We start from the raw sequence: 17,918 nt of genomic DNA, 5'->3' as shown, positions 1-17,918 counted from the left end.
AATAAAAACATTTTTTTTAAAAACAGAAGTAGCTACAGTGATATTGATGCCCTGGCTATAATTTTCCAAAAATTCTTGGATTCTGGAGAAGTACTGAAGGGTTGGAGAACTGCCAATTCAAATTCCCTATTCAAAATGACAGGGAGGCAAAAAGTACAGGCCGATTAGAAGGGGATTAAGACGCTAAAAGATTTGTTTCTTGAGGGTCAGTTTGCAGGATTGAAGGAGCTGGAAGCAAAGTATGGGCTGGAGCAGGGGGAAACGTTTAGATACATGCAGGTTCGAGATTTTGCCAGAAAGGAGATACAGAGCTTCCCGGTGGAGCCGGCCTCCACATTTCTGGAGGAGGTGCTGATGACAGGGGGACTGGAGAAGGGGGTAGTGCCGGTGGTTTACGGAGCTATTTTGGAAGAGGAGAAGGCACCACTGGAAGGGATCAAAGCAAAGTGGGAGGAAGAGTTGGGAGAGGGAATGGAGGGGGGGTTCTGGTGTGAGGTGCTCCCGAGAGTGAACGCCTCCACCTTGTGCGCAAGGTTGGGGCTGATACAGCTGAAGTTGCTATATAGAGCACACCTCACAGGGACGAGGATGAGTCGATTCTTTGAAAGGGTAGAAGATAAGGTCCCGCAAATCACGTTCATATGTTTTGGTCCTGTCCAAAGCTGGAGGATTACTGGAAGGAGGTTTTTAGGGTAATCTCTAAAGGGGTGCACGTGAAACTGGACCCGAGCCCTCGGGAAGCCATATTCGGGGTGTCGGACCAGCCGGGGTTGGAAATGGGTGCAGAGGCAGATGTTGCAGCCTTCGCCTCGTTGATCGCCCGAAGGCAGATCCTGATGGGATGGAGAGCAACCTCTCCGTCCTGTGCCCTGGGGTCGCGGGGGGACCTGTTGGAATTCTTGGCCCTTGAGAAGGTTAAGTTTGAACTGAGGGGAAGGATGGAGGGGTTCTACAATTCATGGGCATTATTCATCATGCACTTTCCGTGTGCGTGGGGGTGACTGTGTGTGTTAATGGTGATTTCTGATTCCATTTTGTCATTTGTTTATGTGAACATGCGGGCTAATGTTTGGGGTTTGGTGGGAGGATGGGATCATTGTTATTGATATGGGGATTGACATTGTATTCGTTACTGATTATTGTTTATTATTGGTGGGTGCAAATTTGGGAGAAAATGTGAAAAAGGAGAAAAAAAATACTTTTTAAAAAAAAAGTACAGGCTGATTAACATCTAATGTTGGAATTCATTATTAAGGAAGTAATAGCAGCACATTTGGAAAATCATAATCTAATCAAGCAGAATCAGCACAGCTTCATGAAAGGGAAATAGTGTCTGATTAATTTATTAGAAATTTTCAAGCAAGTCTCACCCAGAGTGGATAGAGAAGAATCAGTAGAGACATTGTATTTGGACTTCCAGAAAGCATCAACAAGGTACATCACAAAATGTTAAATCATAAGATGTGAGCCCATTGGGTTGGAGGCAGTATATTGGTATGGATAGCGAATTGGCTAATGGGCAGGAAACAGCGAGTGGGGATAAGGTTCTTTTTCAGGTTGGCAACCTGTAACTAGTGGGGTTCCGCGGGGATTAGTGCTGGGACCACAACTGTTTACGCTCTATATTAATGACTTGGAGGAAGGAAGTGAATGTAATGTAGTCAAATTTTCAGAAGACAAAAATACGTGGAAAGGCAAGTTGAGAGGGATACAAACAATTTTCAAAGAGATATTTATAAGTTAATTAAATGGGCAAAAAGTTGGAAAATGGAGTATGATGTGGGAAAATGTGAAATTTTGGAAGAGAAGACAACAGAACACTGTTATTTAAATGGAGAAAAACAGCAGATAGCTGCAACACAAAGGGATTTGGGGTACTTGTGCACGAAACACAGAGCTAGCAGACAGATGCAGCAGGTAATTAGGAAGGCCAATTGAATGGTGGGCTGGAGTAAGAGTAGGGATGTCTTGCTGCAACTGTACTGGTGAGACCACATCTGGAGTACTGCGAGTAAGTTTTGGTCCCCTTATTTCAATTGCAGCAGTTCAGAGAAGGTTCACTAGAATGATCCCTGGTATGGAAGGATTGTCTTATGAGCAAAGGTTAAACAGGTTGTTGCTCTACTCTTTGAAATGTAGAAGATTCAGAGGTGGTCAGAGGGGCGTGATCCAACGGCCACGCTGCACCCGAAAAGCAGCTCGCCACGGCGCACTGCGGCTGATAAAAGCCTGGGAGCGATCTACCCGGCTCGCAACGTCTTGCGAGATACAACACAATCACGTGAGACGTTGCTATGTAAATCCTGCCCATTGGCAAATCTGCATATTTGAGCGAGTCTCACTCTAATGTGCAGATTCTCGAGGTACCCGAGGCTTTGGGATTCATCCCCTTCGCCTCGGAGAACTCGGGCAAGCTCCATTTGATATTGGTCTCCACAAACGGGGACTAGATGAAACGGCACTCGTGGGGGTCTCCCAGGGGTTTGGAAGCCTCCAGTTGTATGCCCCTTGGGCATGGTGGTGCACTGGTGCCACCTGGGCACCCTGGCAGTGCCAGCCTGGCACCCGCACTTTCCCTGCTGAGTCCCCTTGTACAACAGTCACGCTCGTTATGGGACTTCATTCCCAATTAGTTGAATCGCGCCCATAGGATTCTGGAGGTGCTTGACAGGATAAATGCTGAGATGATGTTTCCCACCATGGGAGAGTCTAGGGCCAGAGGGTATAGTCTCAGAACAAAGGGGTTCCAATTTAAGACTGAGATGAGGAGGAATTTCTTCTCTGTGGGTTGTGTCTTTGGAACTCCTTGCCACAGAGAGCTGTGGGACAGAGCCCTTGTATATATTTAAGGCAGAGATACATTCTCAATCAGTAAACGAATCAAGTGTTTCAGGAAAGTGGATGTGAGCAATGTCAGATCAACCATAATCCTATTGAATGGTGGAGCAGTTGGGAGGGGCCAAAAAGCCTACTCCTATTTCTTATGGTCTTGTTAGAATAGACAACTGTGATCCGACCTAAGAAACAACATGGTCATAAGAGGGTGACATCTCAAAAAGGGTTAGGAATGTACATTATGCAAACTGGCAAACCAATTGCATTCGCTTCAAACACAATACAATTATTTGAACATTGAGCATGAGACACTCACTCTGATATTTGGCATCACATGCACCTATTTGGCAACAGTGCAGAAAATGATTATAAACCATCGGAAATGATCTGATGCAAGCCTCTGATGAAACACACTAAACAGGTTAACAAATCCAAAAACTATTGCGGAGGCGTTTGCCAGATCTACAAGTGGATGTTGTAGCTATCAATGTGAGAGGTGCTCAATGGCGATCTTATGAGTTTTGGTCAACACAAACACAACCAACTTCGGGAAGAAACAGCAAATGGTCCACCACTCAAGACATTATGGGGAGTTATTGGAGAATCAGAAAAAAGTTGAAGTACAGGTTGCCATTCAGCTCATCAAGCCTGCAATGGCTCTCTTGAAAGAGCATTATCCCTGTAACTTTGCACATTTTCAGATAGCAATCCAACCCCCGTTTGAATACCTCGATTGAACCTGCCTCCATCACCCTCTCTCTCGAAGTTCATTCCAGACTCCAACCACCCTCTGGATGACTCATATGTTACATCAGGGACATATGGACGTGGAGCAAACCATGCGCCTGGCAAAGAAACTGTGTTTTAGTCAGGGATCAATGCACTTAGAGAAGATAATTGGGATGTGCAAGGCATGCCAGAGTCACTTACATCAATGCAAAGAACCTCTATACCCTAATAAGATTCAATTGTAGCCCTGGTCTAAAATTGCAAATTTATTCACTATCCACGGTGACTTCTTTTCCCTCGTCACTGATTACTTTTCCAAGTTCACAATTATCTGGCAACTGAAGGATTCTTCAAGTGTGTCCATGGCAGACACAATGAGTGCAATATTCAGTTTGTTCGGCACAGATTGTATCAGACAACAGGCCATAATATGTTGGCAGACCTTGTAGGTACATGTATGCTAAATGCATAAACCATGCGGCAGCCTCACTGCCACGCTATCTCAGATCCAACGGTCTTGCCAAGTGAATAGTTTACATTGTTAAAAACATTAATCATGAAGTACAGGGAAACAAAACAACTACACATTGTCACAACACACTTAAGTGGAACACCTTTAGATGTTGGCTTACTGTCACCAGCGGAAATACTGTCCCCAGCGGAAATTATGTTCAGAAGGCAGGTTAGGACAACCTTGCCAAGCCATCACTTGTTCAATTTCTCAGATAAGCAAGAGAAATTTCTCAAAAACCAATGGTGAATGAAGACAGCACATAGCTGATATGCAGGTGTGGAACTGCTTGGTCTGCGCATAGGTCAAAAGGTTCAGGTCATACATCCTACCCAGAAAACTTGGTTTTCGTGGTAGTGTCCGAAACGTGCAGTAAATTGCTTCCGGTTATGGCTATGCCTAGGTAGGTCGCACGTTCGGCAGCTCCCGCCGGGAATGGACTTTTGGGCTCTCTAGAGGGGCCCCAACGGCAATTGTTCGACAGCTTCCAGTGTGAGAAGGTGACAGCAAGGTCCCCCCGACATTATATGGATTGGACCAGGAGTAGAGCGGTGAAAAAAGTGATCTTGGAGCAGCAAAAAGTGAGGGAGAAAAAACAAGATGGCGGCGGGTGGAGACCAAGCAGCACGCGCGCAGGAGCAGCAGGGGTTTCTTAAATGCTGCTTTGAGGAGCTGAAATCCGAAATGCTGGCGTCAATGAAGGCGGCAATCGAGAAGCTGGTGGAGACCCAGAGGCCCAAGGGGCGGCGATCCCGGGGGTGCGGCAAAAAGCCTCTGAGAACGAGGACGAGATCTTGGGCCTGGCGGTGAAGGTGGAGGCGCACAAGGCGCTGCACAAGAGGTGGGCGGAAAGATTTGAGGACCTGGAGAATAGGTCGAGGAGGAAGAATCTTCGGATTCTGGGTCTCCCTGAAGGAGTGGAGGGGCCCGATGCCGGGGCATATGTGAGCATGATGCTCAATTCGCTGATGGGCGCGGGAGCCTTCCCGAGGCCCCTGGAGCTAGATGGGGCTCACCGGGTCCTAGCAAGGAGACCCAAGGCCAACGAGCCGCCAAGGACTGTAGTGGTGAGGTTTCACCGCTTTATGGACAGGGAGTGTCCTGAGATGGGCCAAGAAAGAGCGGAGCAGCAGGTGGGAGAACACGGAGATCCGAATCTACCAGGAATGGAGTGCAGAGGTGGCTAAGAAGAGAGTTGGTTTCAATCGGGCTAAGGCGGTGCTCCAACGGAAGGGGGTGAAGTTCAGTATGCTGCAGCCAGCGCGATTGTGGGTCACGTTCCAGGATCGGCACCACTATTTTGAAACGCCTGATGAGGCATGGAGCTTTATACGGACTGAAAAGTTGGACTCAAATTGAGGGTTTGTTGTGGGGGGGATGTTTACTGTGTATATGGTGTTTATCACGTTTAGGGAATGTTTCTTTGGTTGGGTGCTGGATGGGGATGGGTGAAGGGATTTGATGGGGAGACTGGGAGAGAATGTGGGCGTCGGTGCTGGAGGGGCAGACCCCCACGAAGGAAGAGGGGGAGTGGAGGCCCGGGGATGGGGAATTGGGGTAAGACCGCAAAAAAAGCTGCGCCAGAGTGGGCGGGGCCGGCTCAGGAAAGCGCGGGCTTTTTCCTGCACTAGGGAAGGACGGGGGTGGGGGTCAGGGGGTGGATGGGCGGTGCTGGAGAGGAGCGCACGCTGACTGCCAGGGAGGGGAAGGGGGGATTCTCACACTGGGGGGGTGGGGGGGGATCGATGGAATGGCAGGAGAGGCCGGAGTCAGCTGACTTACGGGAGTGTTATGGGGGGAGCAAAAGGGCTAGATGTGGACCTAGCGGGGGGAGGGAGATATAGGGTTGCTGCTGCATTGGCCAAAGGGGAGCTGGAAGTAGGAGGGGTGGTCAGGGTGGGGGTCCGCCGTCCTGGGGACTGGAGGGTGCGGGAGGCGCGGGCACATGACTGGCCTAGAAAAGGAGATGGCTAGTCAGCGGGGGAGGGTGAGCAGCCCCCCAATCCGGCTGATAACTTGAAATGTGAGGGGCCTGAACGGGCCGGTCAAGAGGGCCCGGGTGTTCGCACACTTAAAGGGACTGAAGGCAGACGTGGTTATGCTCCAGGAGACACATTTGAAGGTGGCAGATCAGGTTTGGCTGAGAAAGGGATGGGTAGGACAGGTATTCCTTTCAGGGCTGGATGCGAAGAACAGAGGGGTTGCAATACTGGTGGGGAAGCGGGTGTCGTTTGAGGCAATGAATATTGTAGTGGATAATGGAGGTCGATATGTGATGGTGAGTGCAGCGGTAGGTTGCAGGGGGTGCGGGTGGTACTGGTAAAAGTAAATGCCCCGAACTGGGATGATGCCGGATTTATGAAACACATGCTGGGTCGGATTCCGGACCTGGAGGTAGGAAGTTAGATAATTGGGGAGGGGGGGGGGGGGGGGGGGGGGGGGAGGGGGAGAAAGGGGGGGGGAGAAAGGGGGGGGGGAAGAAAGGGGGGGGGAGGAGAAAGGGGGGGGGAGGAGAAAGGGGGGGGGAGAGAAAGGGGGGGAGAAAAGGGGGGGAAAGGGAGGGGGGGGAGAGGGGGGAGGGAGGGGGGGGAGGGAGGGGGGGAGAGGGGGGAGGGAGGGGGGGGGAGAGGGGGGCAGGGAGGGGGGGGGAGAGGGGGGGGAGAGGGAGGGGGGGAGGGGGGGAAGGGGGAAGGGGGGGAGGAAAAGGGGGGGGAAAGGGAAAGGGGGGGGGAAGGGGGGGGAGAGAAGGGGGGGGGAGAGAAAGAAGGGGGGAAGGAAAGGAGGGGGGAAGGAAAGGAGGGGGGAAGGAAAGGAGGGGGGAAGGAAAGGAGGGGGGAAGGAAAGGAGGGGGGAGGGAAAGGGGGGGAGGGAAAGGGGGGGAGGGAAAGGGGGGGGAGGGAAAGGGGGGGGGGAAAGGGGGGGAGGGAAAGGGGGGGAGGGAAAGGGGGGGAGGGAAAGGGGGGGGGAGGGAAAGGGGGGGAGGGAAAGGGGGGGGAAAAGAGGGGGGGGAAAGAGGGGGGGGAAAGAGGGGGGGGGAAAGAGGGGGGGGGAAAGAGGGGGGGGGAAAGAGGGGGGGGGGAAAGAGGGGGGGGGAAAGAGGGGGGGGGGAGGGGGAGGGGGGGAGGGGGAGGGGGGAGGAAGAGGATTTCAACACGGTGCTGGACCCATCACTGGATCGCTCTCGGTCCAAGACGGGTAAGAGGCCGGCTGCGGCCAAGGTGCTTAGGGGGTTATGGACCAGATGGGGGGAGTGGATCCATGGAGGTTTGACAGGCCCCTGGCCGGGGAATCTTCATTCTTTTCCCACGTCCATAGAACCTACTCCCGGATAGATTTTTTTATTTTGAGTAGGGCGCTAATCCCGAAAGTGGAGGGAACGGAGTATTCGGCCATAGCCATCTCAGACCACGCCCCGCACTGGGTGGAGCTGGAGTTAGGAGAGGAGAGGGACCAGCGCCCGTTGTGGCGTCTGGATGTGGGATTATTGGCGGATGAGGAGGTGTGCGGGCGGGTGCGTGGGTGCATTGAAAGATATTTGGAGGCCAATGACAACGGGGAGGTGCAGGTGGGGGTAGTCTGGGAGGCGCTGAAGGCGGTGGTGAGGGGAGAGTTAATCTCCATCAGGGCCCACAGGGAGAAGAGAGAGGGCAGGGAGAGGGAGAGGTTGGTGGGGGAGATCTTAAGGGTGGACAGGAGATATGCAGAGGCCCCCGAGGAGGGACTACTTAGGGAGCGACGGAACCTCCAGACGGAGTTCGACCTGTTGACCACAGGGAAAGCAGAGGCACAGTGGAGGAAAGCGCAGGGGGCGACGTATGAGTATGGGGAGAAGGCAAGTCGGATGCTGGCACACCAGCTTCGTAAGAGGGAGGCAGCGAGGGAGATAGGTGTAGTTAAGGGTAGCGGGGGGAATATGGTGGGGAGTGCGGGGAGAATAAACAAGGTATTTAGGGACTTCTATGGGGATCTGTACAGATCTGAGCCCCCAGCGGGGGAAGAGGGGATGCGACGATTTTTGGATCAGCTGAGGTTCCCGAGGGTGGAGGAGGAGGAGGTGGCTGGTTTGGGGGCACCAATTGAGCTGGAGGAATTGGTTAAAGGATTGGGGAGCATGCAGGCGGTGAACGCATCGGGGCCAGATGGGTTCCCGGTCGAGTTTTACAGGAAATACGTGGACCTGCTAGGCCCGTTGCTAGTGAGGACTTTCAATAAGGCAAGGGAGGGGGGGGACCTTGCCCCCGACAATGTCCGGGGCGCTGATCTCTCCGATCCTGAAGCGGGACAAGGACCCACTGCAATGTGGGTCGTATAGACCGATCTCGCTCCTCAATGTGGATGCTAAGTTGCTGGCAAAAGTGCTGGCTACGAGAATTGAGGACTGTGTCCCGGGGGTGATTCAGGAGGACCAGACGGGATTTGTAAAGGGCAGGCAGCTAAACACCAATGTGCGGAGGCTCCTCAATGTGATTATGGTGCCCTCGGTGGAGGGAGAAGCGGAGGTAGTGGCAGCTATGGACGGGGAGAAGGCCTTCGACCGGGTGGAGTGGGAGTATCTTTGGGAAGTGCTGCGGAGGTTTGGGTTCGGGGAGGGGTTCATCAGCTGGGTCAGGTTGCTATATAGAGTCCCGGTGGCGAGTGTGGCTACGAATCGGTGGAGGTCGGAGTACTTTCGGCTGTACCGAGGGACGAGGCAGGGGTGCCTCCGGTCCCCCTTGTTGTTTGCATTGGCAATTGAGCCTCTGGCCATGGCACTAAGGGAGTCCAGGAAATGGAGGGGACTGGTCCGAGGGGGAGAGGAACATCGGGTGTCGCTATATGAGGGCGACCTGTTGCTGTATGTGGCAGATCCAATGGAGGGGATGGCGGAGGTCATGCGGATCCTAAGGGAGTTGGGGGACTTATCATAGAATATCATAGAATTTACAGTGCAGTAGGAGGCCATTCAGCCCATCGAGCCTGCACCGGCTCTTGGAAAGAGCACCCTACCCAAGCCCACACCTCCAGCCTATCCCTATAACCCAGTAACCCCACCCAACAATAAGGGCAATTTTGGACACTAAGGGCAATTTATCATGGCCAATCCACCTAACCTGCACATCTTTGGACTGTGGGAGGAAACCGGAGCACCCGGAGGAAACCCACGCATACACAGGGAGGATTTTCAGACTCCACACAGACAGTGACCCAAGCCGGAATCGAACCTGGGACCCTGGAGCTGTGAAGCAATTGTGCTATCCACAATGCTACCGTGCTGCCCCGACTTCTCGGGGTATAAGCTCAATGTAGGGAAAAGTGAGCTTTCTGTGGTGCATCCAGGGGACTAGGGAAAGGGGATAGACGACCTACCGTTGAAGAGGGTGGAAAGGAGCTTTCGGTACTTAGGGATCCAGGTGGCTGGGAGCTGGGGGGGCCCTGCACAAGCTCAATTTGACGCGGTTGGTGGAGCAGATGGAGGAGGATTTCAAAAGATGGGATGTGCTGCCACTCTCGCTAGCGGGCAGGGTGCAGTCGGTTAAAATGATGGTCCTCCCGAGGTTTCTCTTTGTGTTCCAGTGCCTTCCCATTATGATTCCCAAGGCCTTTTTCAAACAGGTAGGTAGGAGCATCATGGGTTTCGTGTGGGCAAATAAGACCCCGAGGGTAAAGAGGGTGTTTCTGGAGCATAGTAGGGACAGGGAGGGCTGGCTATGCCGAATTTGTGCGGCTATTATTAGGCTGCCAATGTGGCGATGATCCGTAAGTGGGTAATGGAGGGAGAAGGGGCGGCGTGGAAGAGGTTGGAGATGGCGTCCTGTGTGGGCACGAGCCTGAGGGCGCTGGCGACGGCACCGCTTCCGCTTTCGCCGACAAGATACACCACGAATCCGGTGGTGGCAGCGACGTTGAAGATCTGGGGGCAGTGGAGACGACACAGGGGCGAGGCAGGAGCCTCGCTTTGGTCCCCGATTCGGGAGAACCATCGGTTCGTCCCTGGAAGGATGGATGGGGGGTTTCGGAACTGGCATCGGACAGGGATTACAAGAATGGGGGACCTGTTTATAGATGGGACGTTTGCGAGCCTAGGGGCGCTGGAGGAGAGGTTTGGGTTACCCCCGGGGAATGCTTTCAGGTATATGCAAGTGACGGCGTTTGTGAGGCGGCAGGTGAGGGAATTCCCGCTGCTCCCGGCACAGGGGACTCAGTACAGGGTGATTTTGGGTGTATGGGTTGGAGAAGGCAGGGTTTCGGCAATCTACCAGGAGCTGAAAGAAGAGGACGCGGCCTCGGTAGAGGAGTTAAAGGGCAAGTGGGAGGAGGAGCTTGGGGAGGAGATAGATGAGAGTCTGTGGGCTGATGCCCCGAGTAGGGTTAACTCTTCCTCCTCTTGCGCCAGGTTCAGCCTAATACAATTCAAGGTTACTCACAGAGCGCATATGACAGGGGCGAGGTTGAGTAGGTTCTTTGGGGTGGAGGACAGATGTGGGAGGTGCTCGGGAAGTCTGGCGAATCACGTCCACATGTTCTGGTCGTGCCCGGCACTGGAGGGGTTTTGGAGGGGTTTCGTGAGGACTATGTCCAAGGTGGTGAAAGTACAGGTCACGCCGAGTTGGGGGTTGGCACTATTTGGGGGAACGGACGAGCCGGGAGTGCAGGAGGCGAAAGAGGCCGGTATTCTGGCCTTTGCGTCCCTGGTAGCCCGGCGGAGGATGTTGCTATTATGGAAGGACGCAAAGCCCCCCAGTGTGGAAGCCTGGATAAATGACATGGCAGGGTTCATTAAGCTGGAGAGGATAAAGTTTGCCTTACGAGGGTCTGTGCAGGGGTTCTTCAGGCGGTGGCAACCGTTCCAAGACTATCCCGCGGAGCATTAGGAGGTGGTCAGCAGCAACCCAAGGGTGGCGGGGGGGGGGGGGGGAGAAATTCAGGTGGGTGGGGAGGGCTTCCCGATGGGTACCTTTGAATGTCATATGGGGGGGTTACTGTATATGGGGGAAACCCAATGTATAAGTTTTGTATAATTTTTGACTTGTTTCGTTCTTTTTGTTATTGGGGGGGGGGGGATTTGTTAAAAATTGTGTTGGAAAATTTGAATAAACATATTTAAAAAAAAAAAAATGTGCAGTAAACTCGATCTTACCTGGTCACAACACTAAATGAGGCAATGTGAAGCAGCTAAGGGAATTGTACAACTGCACTACCCCCAGCACTCCGGCTGCATTGAGAACACATTCAAGCAAAAGTGAAATTGTGGAAGGCCACCAGGAAAACAATCAACACTCCAGTAATAGACAGGATGTCAATGCATCCACAAGTCAAGAACACCTAAGTAACAAATCTAGATCTCAGGAAGGTCATAACCTCAGAGAAATTCAGAATGATTAGGAAGCCACCAAAACTTTATGCAGACTCTCGTAATGTTCAATGAGATAAAAAAGGAAAATTGTGATATCACTAAGGGAATATATCAAACAAGCAGCTAACCAGGCTGCAAAGCAGCATGTGACCATTAGCTAGTTGTGTTTTTGAGAGAATTGCAGCTCTGCTGTCCCTGTGAGTAATGATTGCTGAATCTCTAAAGTAAATCTGTGTGCTGCGCCATCTTGTAACATAGCTTCAAATAAACCGAACCCAAGTATAGTTTACCAGAGATCGGTGAATTTACGAAGTAGACATAGTCATCACATAGTGAAATGAGATATGACAACAGACCAAAATGTTAAACCACATTTTGTAGAAACGCTCTCTTTTCTGGGGGTCTTGTTCACAATAATGATTGTCATATCACAATCATCCAGATTTTGTGTGTGACTAGAGGCCTATGAAAATCTCAAGCTTTCCTTCACAATCTGTGGAGACACACCGAAATGAAAAAAAATGAAGGTTATGTCTCTTACTCCAGGTAAAATAGGATAACTGTTCATTTCTTTGTATGGTTACAGCTTAGAGACATTGAGCATGTCAAGGTTTGGTGGAACACAGCTTTAAGTTGCAAATCATGTTTAGTGTCAGATTCAAATTCTGTAACAAGGGCCAACGAAAGTGAAATAAGAAGGAGTTAGAGGAATATGGGTGCTGTGGAATGAGGAAATGTTTGGATTTGGTGTCATCAGTGTGCTTCCAAAATAATCGATTGACAACTCCTTACAAGTATAATTTCCAATATACAGCATATACACGTTGTATTCAGATATTCTAAGACTGGAGAATTTGGGAAAAGAGCAAATTGTGTAGGACGCTGAAGCCTATTTCACTGTAGCTAGAACCTACCCATTATGAAATTGGCATCTATATCTCAATGCCACTCACGAGCAAAAGCATTGGCAGAGGCCAGCCAGAGTATGATGAACTGAGATTGTTCTTTTCCACTGAACTGTTGTAGCAGTAATTTGCTCAACAGCCACAAGTGGCTCACCTCCCCGTCAACTATGGGACAGTGGCAGTGATGATGTTACTGAATTAGATTCTAAAGGCCCAGTCTTACATCCCAGGGACACCCATTTCATCACAAGCAGCTGGTGGATTTTAAATTCATTTAATTAACAAAAGTCTCAGTGAGGGCGACCATTAAAACTACTTTGCTGGTTATTCTTACTGGCTCTGCTCTTCATGTGACTCCAGACCACAGCCACTTGTGGTGCACATTTAAATGGCCCAGCAAGCCACTCAGTTTTATCAAATTAATAAACTTTGGCGCAATAAACGACAAAGGCCAATTGGATCTGTAAAGTTCTCCTTGCTAACATCTGGGTACTTGTGCCAAAATTGGTAGAGCTGTCCCAAAGACGTGTTAAGCAACATAGTTGTACTCACCAAATCATACTGTTGCAGCCAATATCCCAGGCTCCTCCAAAAACATTGTGTATGTCCTGTCTGATCGGTAGGACCGAATGAATTCAGAAAGGAGCAGCCTGGGCGCTTGTCCATGTCTAACTTGATGCCATGAACTGTCATGGCATCAAGTTAAACACTGACAAGGAAACTGCCCACTGATTACCACCTAGCATCCTCCCTCAGCTGACGAATCAATGCTCTTTCATGTTGAACAACACTTGGAAGCAACACTGAAGGTAGCATACATACCAAGAATTTTTTTTAACAAATAAAAATAAATTTGGAGTATCCAATTCATTTTTTTCAATTAAGGGATAATTTAGTGTGGCCAATCCACCTAAATTGCACATCTTTGTGTTGTGGGGGCGAAACCCATGCAAACACGGGGAGAATGTGCAAACTCCATACGGACATTGACCCAGAGCTGGGATCGAACCTGGGACCTCGCTGAACCTGGGACCTCACGCTATGAGGCAGCAGTGCTAACTGCTGCCCCTATACCAAGAATGAATAATACAAAATCATCCCTTTATTGATCAGTTAGAGGATCTTGCCAAAACAGGAATGTTTGGAAAGAGGCAGGAGAGAAAAATAGGTACTTTTTAAAATGGAGTTATTTTATGGGAGGCCCATGCACATGATCAGCTCACAGAACAACCACGTGAATTGTATGGTGGTTGGGATCTTCCTGCAATTCTCTTTAGTTCCAGAGGGAAAAGCTGTACCTCTGCTTAGCATCTACAGTATTACCACCAAGGTCAACGATCTAATGTTTAATGAAAACTATAACAACAATCCCACATCTTATCATTACAGGTGTCCCAGTTTCTTTAAATTAATGTGTCTATAAACAACACAAGCCACCAGTCCCCTCACCATCGCCTCAACAGGACAGGTTTCAAAACTACTTTTGTGCTCAAGAAACTGAAACTAGTTGAAAATAGTAGTTGAAAGTTTTGGTTAACACACAAAAGCACTCAGATGCCATTAGTTGTGAGACAGAAGATTCTCTTGGGAGTCTAGTCATCATTTTCACGTAAATTTTCTCAGACAGAATAGGCACAAGCTAGTGAAAGTAGATCCCAAATAAATTTTCTCAGACAGAATAGGCACAAGCTAGTGAAAGTAGATCCCAAACTCAATTCTGTACGAATAAAGAAAAGGGAGTAATTGGGACAGTATTAAATGTACTTACCAAAAGATAAGTACTGGTGTCCAGTTTTCTCCTGTGACCTGGAAGATCAGGAAAAAATTGATTCAGCTGCACACAGATTTGCTCAAGTCATTTTAAAACAACTATACTATTAAGAGCAGAACTTCAAACAGATTAAAAACAAAACAACAGATTCTCCGGTCCCCCAGCCACGTGTTTCTAGGCGGCGTGCTGTTCGCTGCCAGCGGGATTCTCTGTTCCCACTGCTTGTCAAAGGGATTTCCAATTTAAGACCCCAACACTACCGGGAAGCTCATGGGTGGCGGCGTGCTGTCGGCAGGAACAGAGAATACCAACAGCTGGAGAATTCCAGCCAATATAAACCTTTTTTTCTTTAAAAAAAAAGTGCCGCAAATAACTCTTTATTTGAATGAGAGGAATTTTTATTGTAATCCTGGCTTTTTCTATTTGCCATTTTCCCATTTCCTGCTTTTCAAAGCCAATTGGAATGCTATATATTGAAAACATTAGCAGTACATTTGCTGTTTTGTAAAATCAGAAAAGATAAAGACTACATGAAAACACTAGGGATTATAACAAAGGCGATCAAGCAAATATTTGGACACACAAGCAGTGAGATGGTGTCCAAATGTTTGCTCGATGGTTGTGGTAGTATGCATTAGGGGTCATGTGGGACTGTGAAGCCATGATGTCATTGGCTGACAGATCCCGGGTCCTGGTTGGACGTTGACCTCTAGCTCCGCCCTGAAGGCGGAGTATAAGTACCTGGAGTCCTCCCCCGCAGGCAGTCTACTACCGAACTGCGGGGGAAACAGTCATGCTTAATAAAGCCTCATCGACTTCACTCTATTCGTCTCTCGGAGTCTTTGTGCGCTACAATTTATTAAGTGTGACTAAAGGACTATGGAGTTCAGGATCATCCCGGAATGCCTGAGGATCAGCCCCCACGCAGTGAACGCGGCAGCAGCTTTCAAGCACTGGCAGACTTGTTTTGAGGCTTACCTCAGAACGGCCACCGGCCGGGTCACAGAAGACCAAAAACTACAGGTCCTGCACTTGAGGTTAAGCACGGAGATTTTCTCTTTCATCGAAGACGCAGAGGATTTCCAGACGGCGTTCACAGCACTAAAAAGTCTCTATGTCCGCCCAGTAAACCAGATCTACGCTCGTTATCAACTCGCAACGAGACGGCAAAGTCCCGGAGAATCGATAGATGAATTCTACGCCGCGCTACTAATTTTGGGACGGGCCTGCAACTGCCCGTCGGTGAACGCAAATGAACACACGGACATGTTAATGCGCGATGCTTTTGTGGCAGGTATGAACTCCTCCCAAACCCGCCAAAGACTTCTAGAAAAAGAGTCGCTAGGACTCTCAGAGGCACGGGCCCTAGCAGCCTCCCTAGACGTGGCCGCGCGAAATACCCGCGCCTACGGCTCCGACCACGCGGCAGCCCATTGGGCTCCGTACGTACCCGTCGTGACAAACACCCCCCCCCCCCGGACACCCCACAGGCTTGCGCGGTCCAAACACCAAGTCGCACCGGGGGCGCCCGCTGCTATTTCTGCGGCCAGGCGAAACACCCCCGGCAGCGCTGCCCGGCCCGCGCAGCGATCTGCAAGAGCTGCGGGAAAAAGGGCCATTTCGCGGTTGTGTGCCGGTCCCGCGAGGTCACCGCTGTCCCGGGAGAACAGGGAGCCCTGCACGCCGCTTACGCTCCCCATGTACGACCCGCAGGCGCAGCCACTCTGGGTCCCGACCACCGCGGTCCCGGGAGAACAGGGAGCTCTGCACGCCGCTTACGCTCCCCAACCCCCCCCTCCCGCGCCCCATGTATGACCCGCCGGCGCAGCCACTTTGGGTCCCGACCACCGCTCTCCCCGGAGAAGAGGGAGTTCTGCGCGGCTCTAACGCCCCCCAAACCCCCCCCGCGCCCCACGTATGACCCGCCGGCGCTACCAATTTGGGTCCCGACCACCGCTGTCCCCAGAGATGAGGGAGCCCCGCGCGTTCCTAACGCTCCCCAACCCCCCCAGCGCCCCATGTGCGACCCGCAGGCGCAGCCATTTTGGGTCCCGGCCACCACGAGGGGAGGAAGGGTGCCACCATCTTGGACCACCCCAGACCTGTGCGACGCATGGGGGCGGCCATTTTGTCCACCCTCGCCGCCATCTTGTGACCCCCAGCCATGTGCGATGCATGGGGGCAGGCATTTTGTTCAACCCCGACGCCATCTTGGACGGCAACAACGGACCCCAGTGTCGACGGCTCCACGGGGTTCGAAGACGCTCAACTACTACAACCACGTCTCGCTTCAATAACGCTGGACCAAGCTCGGCCCCGGACACTCCAGACGACGACGACAACGGTGCTGATAAACGGGCACGAGACACCATGCCTAGTCGACTCCGGGAGCACGGAGAGCTTTATCCACCCCGTCACGGTAAGACGCTGTTCTTTGACCACCCATCCCAGCACACAAAAGATTTCCCTAGCTGCAGGATCCCACTCCGTACAGATCAAAGGCTTCTGCATAGTTACCCTAACGGTGCAGGGGAGGGAGTTCAAAAACTACAGGCTCTACGTCCTTCCCCAACTCTGCGCCCCCACATTACTGGGATTAGACTTCCAGTGCAATCTACAGAGCCTTACCTTCAAATTCGGCGGCCCAATACTCCCACTCACTATCTGCGGCCTCGCAACCCTCAAGGTGCAACCCCCGTCCTTGTTTGCAAACCTCACCCCGGATTGCAAACCCGTCGCCACTAGGAGCAGACGGTACAGCGCCCAGGACCGGACCTTCATTCGGTCCAAAGTCCAGCGGCTACTAAAGGAAGGCATAATCCAGGCCAGCAATAGTCCCTGGAGAGCACAGGTGGTAGTAGTAAAGACAGGGGAGAAGCAAAGGATGGTCATAGACTATAGCCAGACCATCAACAGGTACACACAACTAGACACTTACCCTCTCCCCCGCATATCCGACATGGTCAATCGGATTGCCCAATATAAAGTCTTCTCCACCGTGGACCTCAAGTCCGCCTACCATCAGCTCCCCATCCGCCCAAGTGACCGCAAGTACACAGCCTTCGAGGCAGACGGGCGATTATACCATTTCCTAAGGGTCCCATTTGGCGTCACAAACGGGGTCTCGGTCTTCCAATGAGAGATGGCCGAATGGTTGATCAACACGGGTTCCGGGCCACGTTCCCGTATCTCGACAATGTAACCATCTGCGGCCACGATCAGCAGGACGACGCCAACCTCCAAAAATTCCTCCAAACCGCTAAAGCCTTGAACCTCACGTACAACGAGGACAAGTGCGTGTTTAGCACCAACCGGCTAGCCATCCTGGGCTACGTAGTGCGCAATGGGATAATAGGCCCCGACCCCTAACGTATGCGCGCCCTCATGGAATTTCCCCTCCCGCACTGCTCAAAAGCCCTGAAACGCTGCCTGGGGTTTTTTTCATACTATGCCCAGTGGGTCCCCCAGTACGCAGGCAAGGCCCGCCCCCTGATACAGACCACGACCTTCCCTCTGTCGACAGAGGCTTGCCAGGCCTTCAGCCGCATCAAAGCGGATATCGCAAAGGCCACGATGCGCGCCATCGACGAGTCCCTCCCCTTCCAGGTCAAGAGCGACGCCTCCGACGTAGCTCTAGCGGCCACCCTTAACCAAGCGGGCAGACCCGTGGCCTTTTTCTCCCGAACCCTCCACGCTTCAGAAATCCGCCACTCCTCAGTGGAAAAGGAAGCCCAAGCCATAGTGGAAGCTGTGCGACATTGGAGGCATTACCTGGCCGGCAGGAGATTCACTCTCCTCACGGACCAACGGTCGGTAGCCTTCATGTTCGATAAC

The 17,918-nt window shown here is 51.6% G+C and overlaps 1 protein-coding gene across 3 annotated transcripts in view; it reads right to left on the bottom strand.

Moving 5' to 3' along the window:
- The window catches only part of slc30a6 (solute carrier family 30 member 6), a 227,985-nt gene that overhangs the window by 181,382 nt on the left and 28,685 nt on the right, over positions 1 to 17,918 (bottom strand). For 2 of the 3 annotated variants that reach the window (XM_072511928.1, XM_072511935.1), the window contains exon 2: positions 14,082 to 14,119. In XM_072511928.1, the coding sequence (XP_072368029.1) occupies positions 14,082 to 14,119 (38 nt within the window). Of the gene's footprint in view, positions 1 to 3,563; positions 3,671 to 14,081; positions 14,120 to 17,918 lie in introns of those variants that run through there. The other variant, XM_072511945.1, reaches the window with a different exon arrangement.

Source organism: Scyliorhinus torazame, chromosome 1, assembly GCF_047496885.1.
Source record: "Scyliorhinus torazame isolate Kashiwa2021f chromosome 1, sScyTor2.1, whole genome shotgun sequence".
Lineage (NCBI taxonomy): Eukaryota > Metazoa > Chordata > Chondrichthyes > Carcharhiniformes > Scyliorhinidae > Scyliorhinus > Scyliorhinus torazame.
This window is presented reverse-complemented; position numbering and strand designations above follow the sequence as displayed.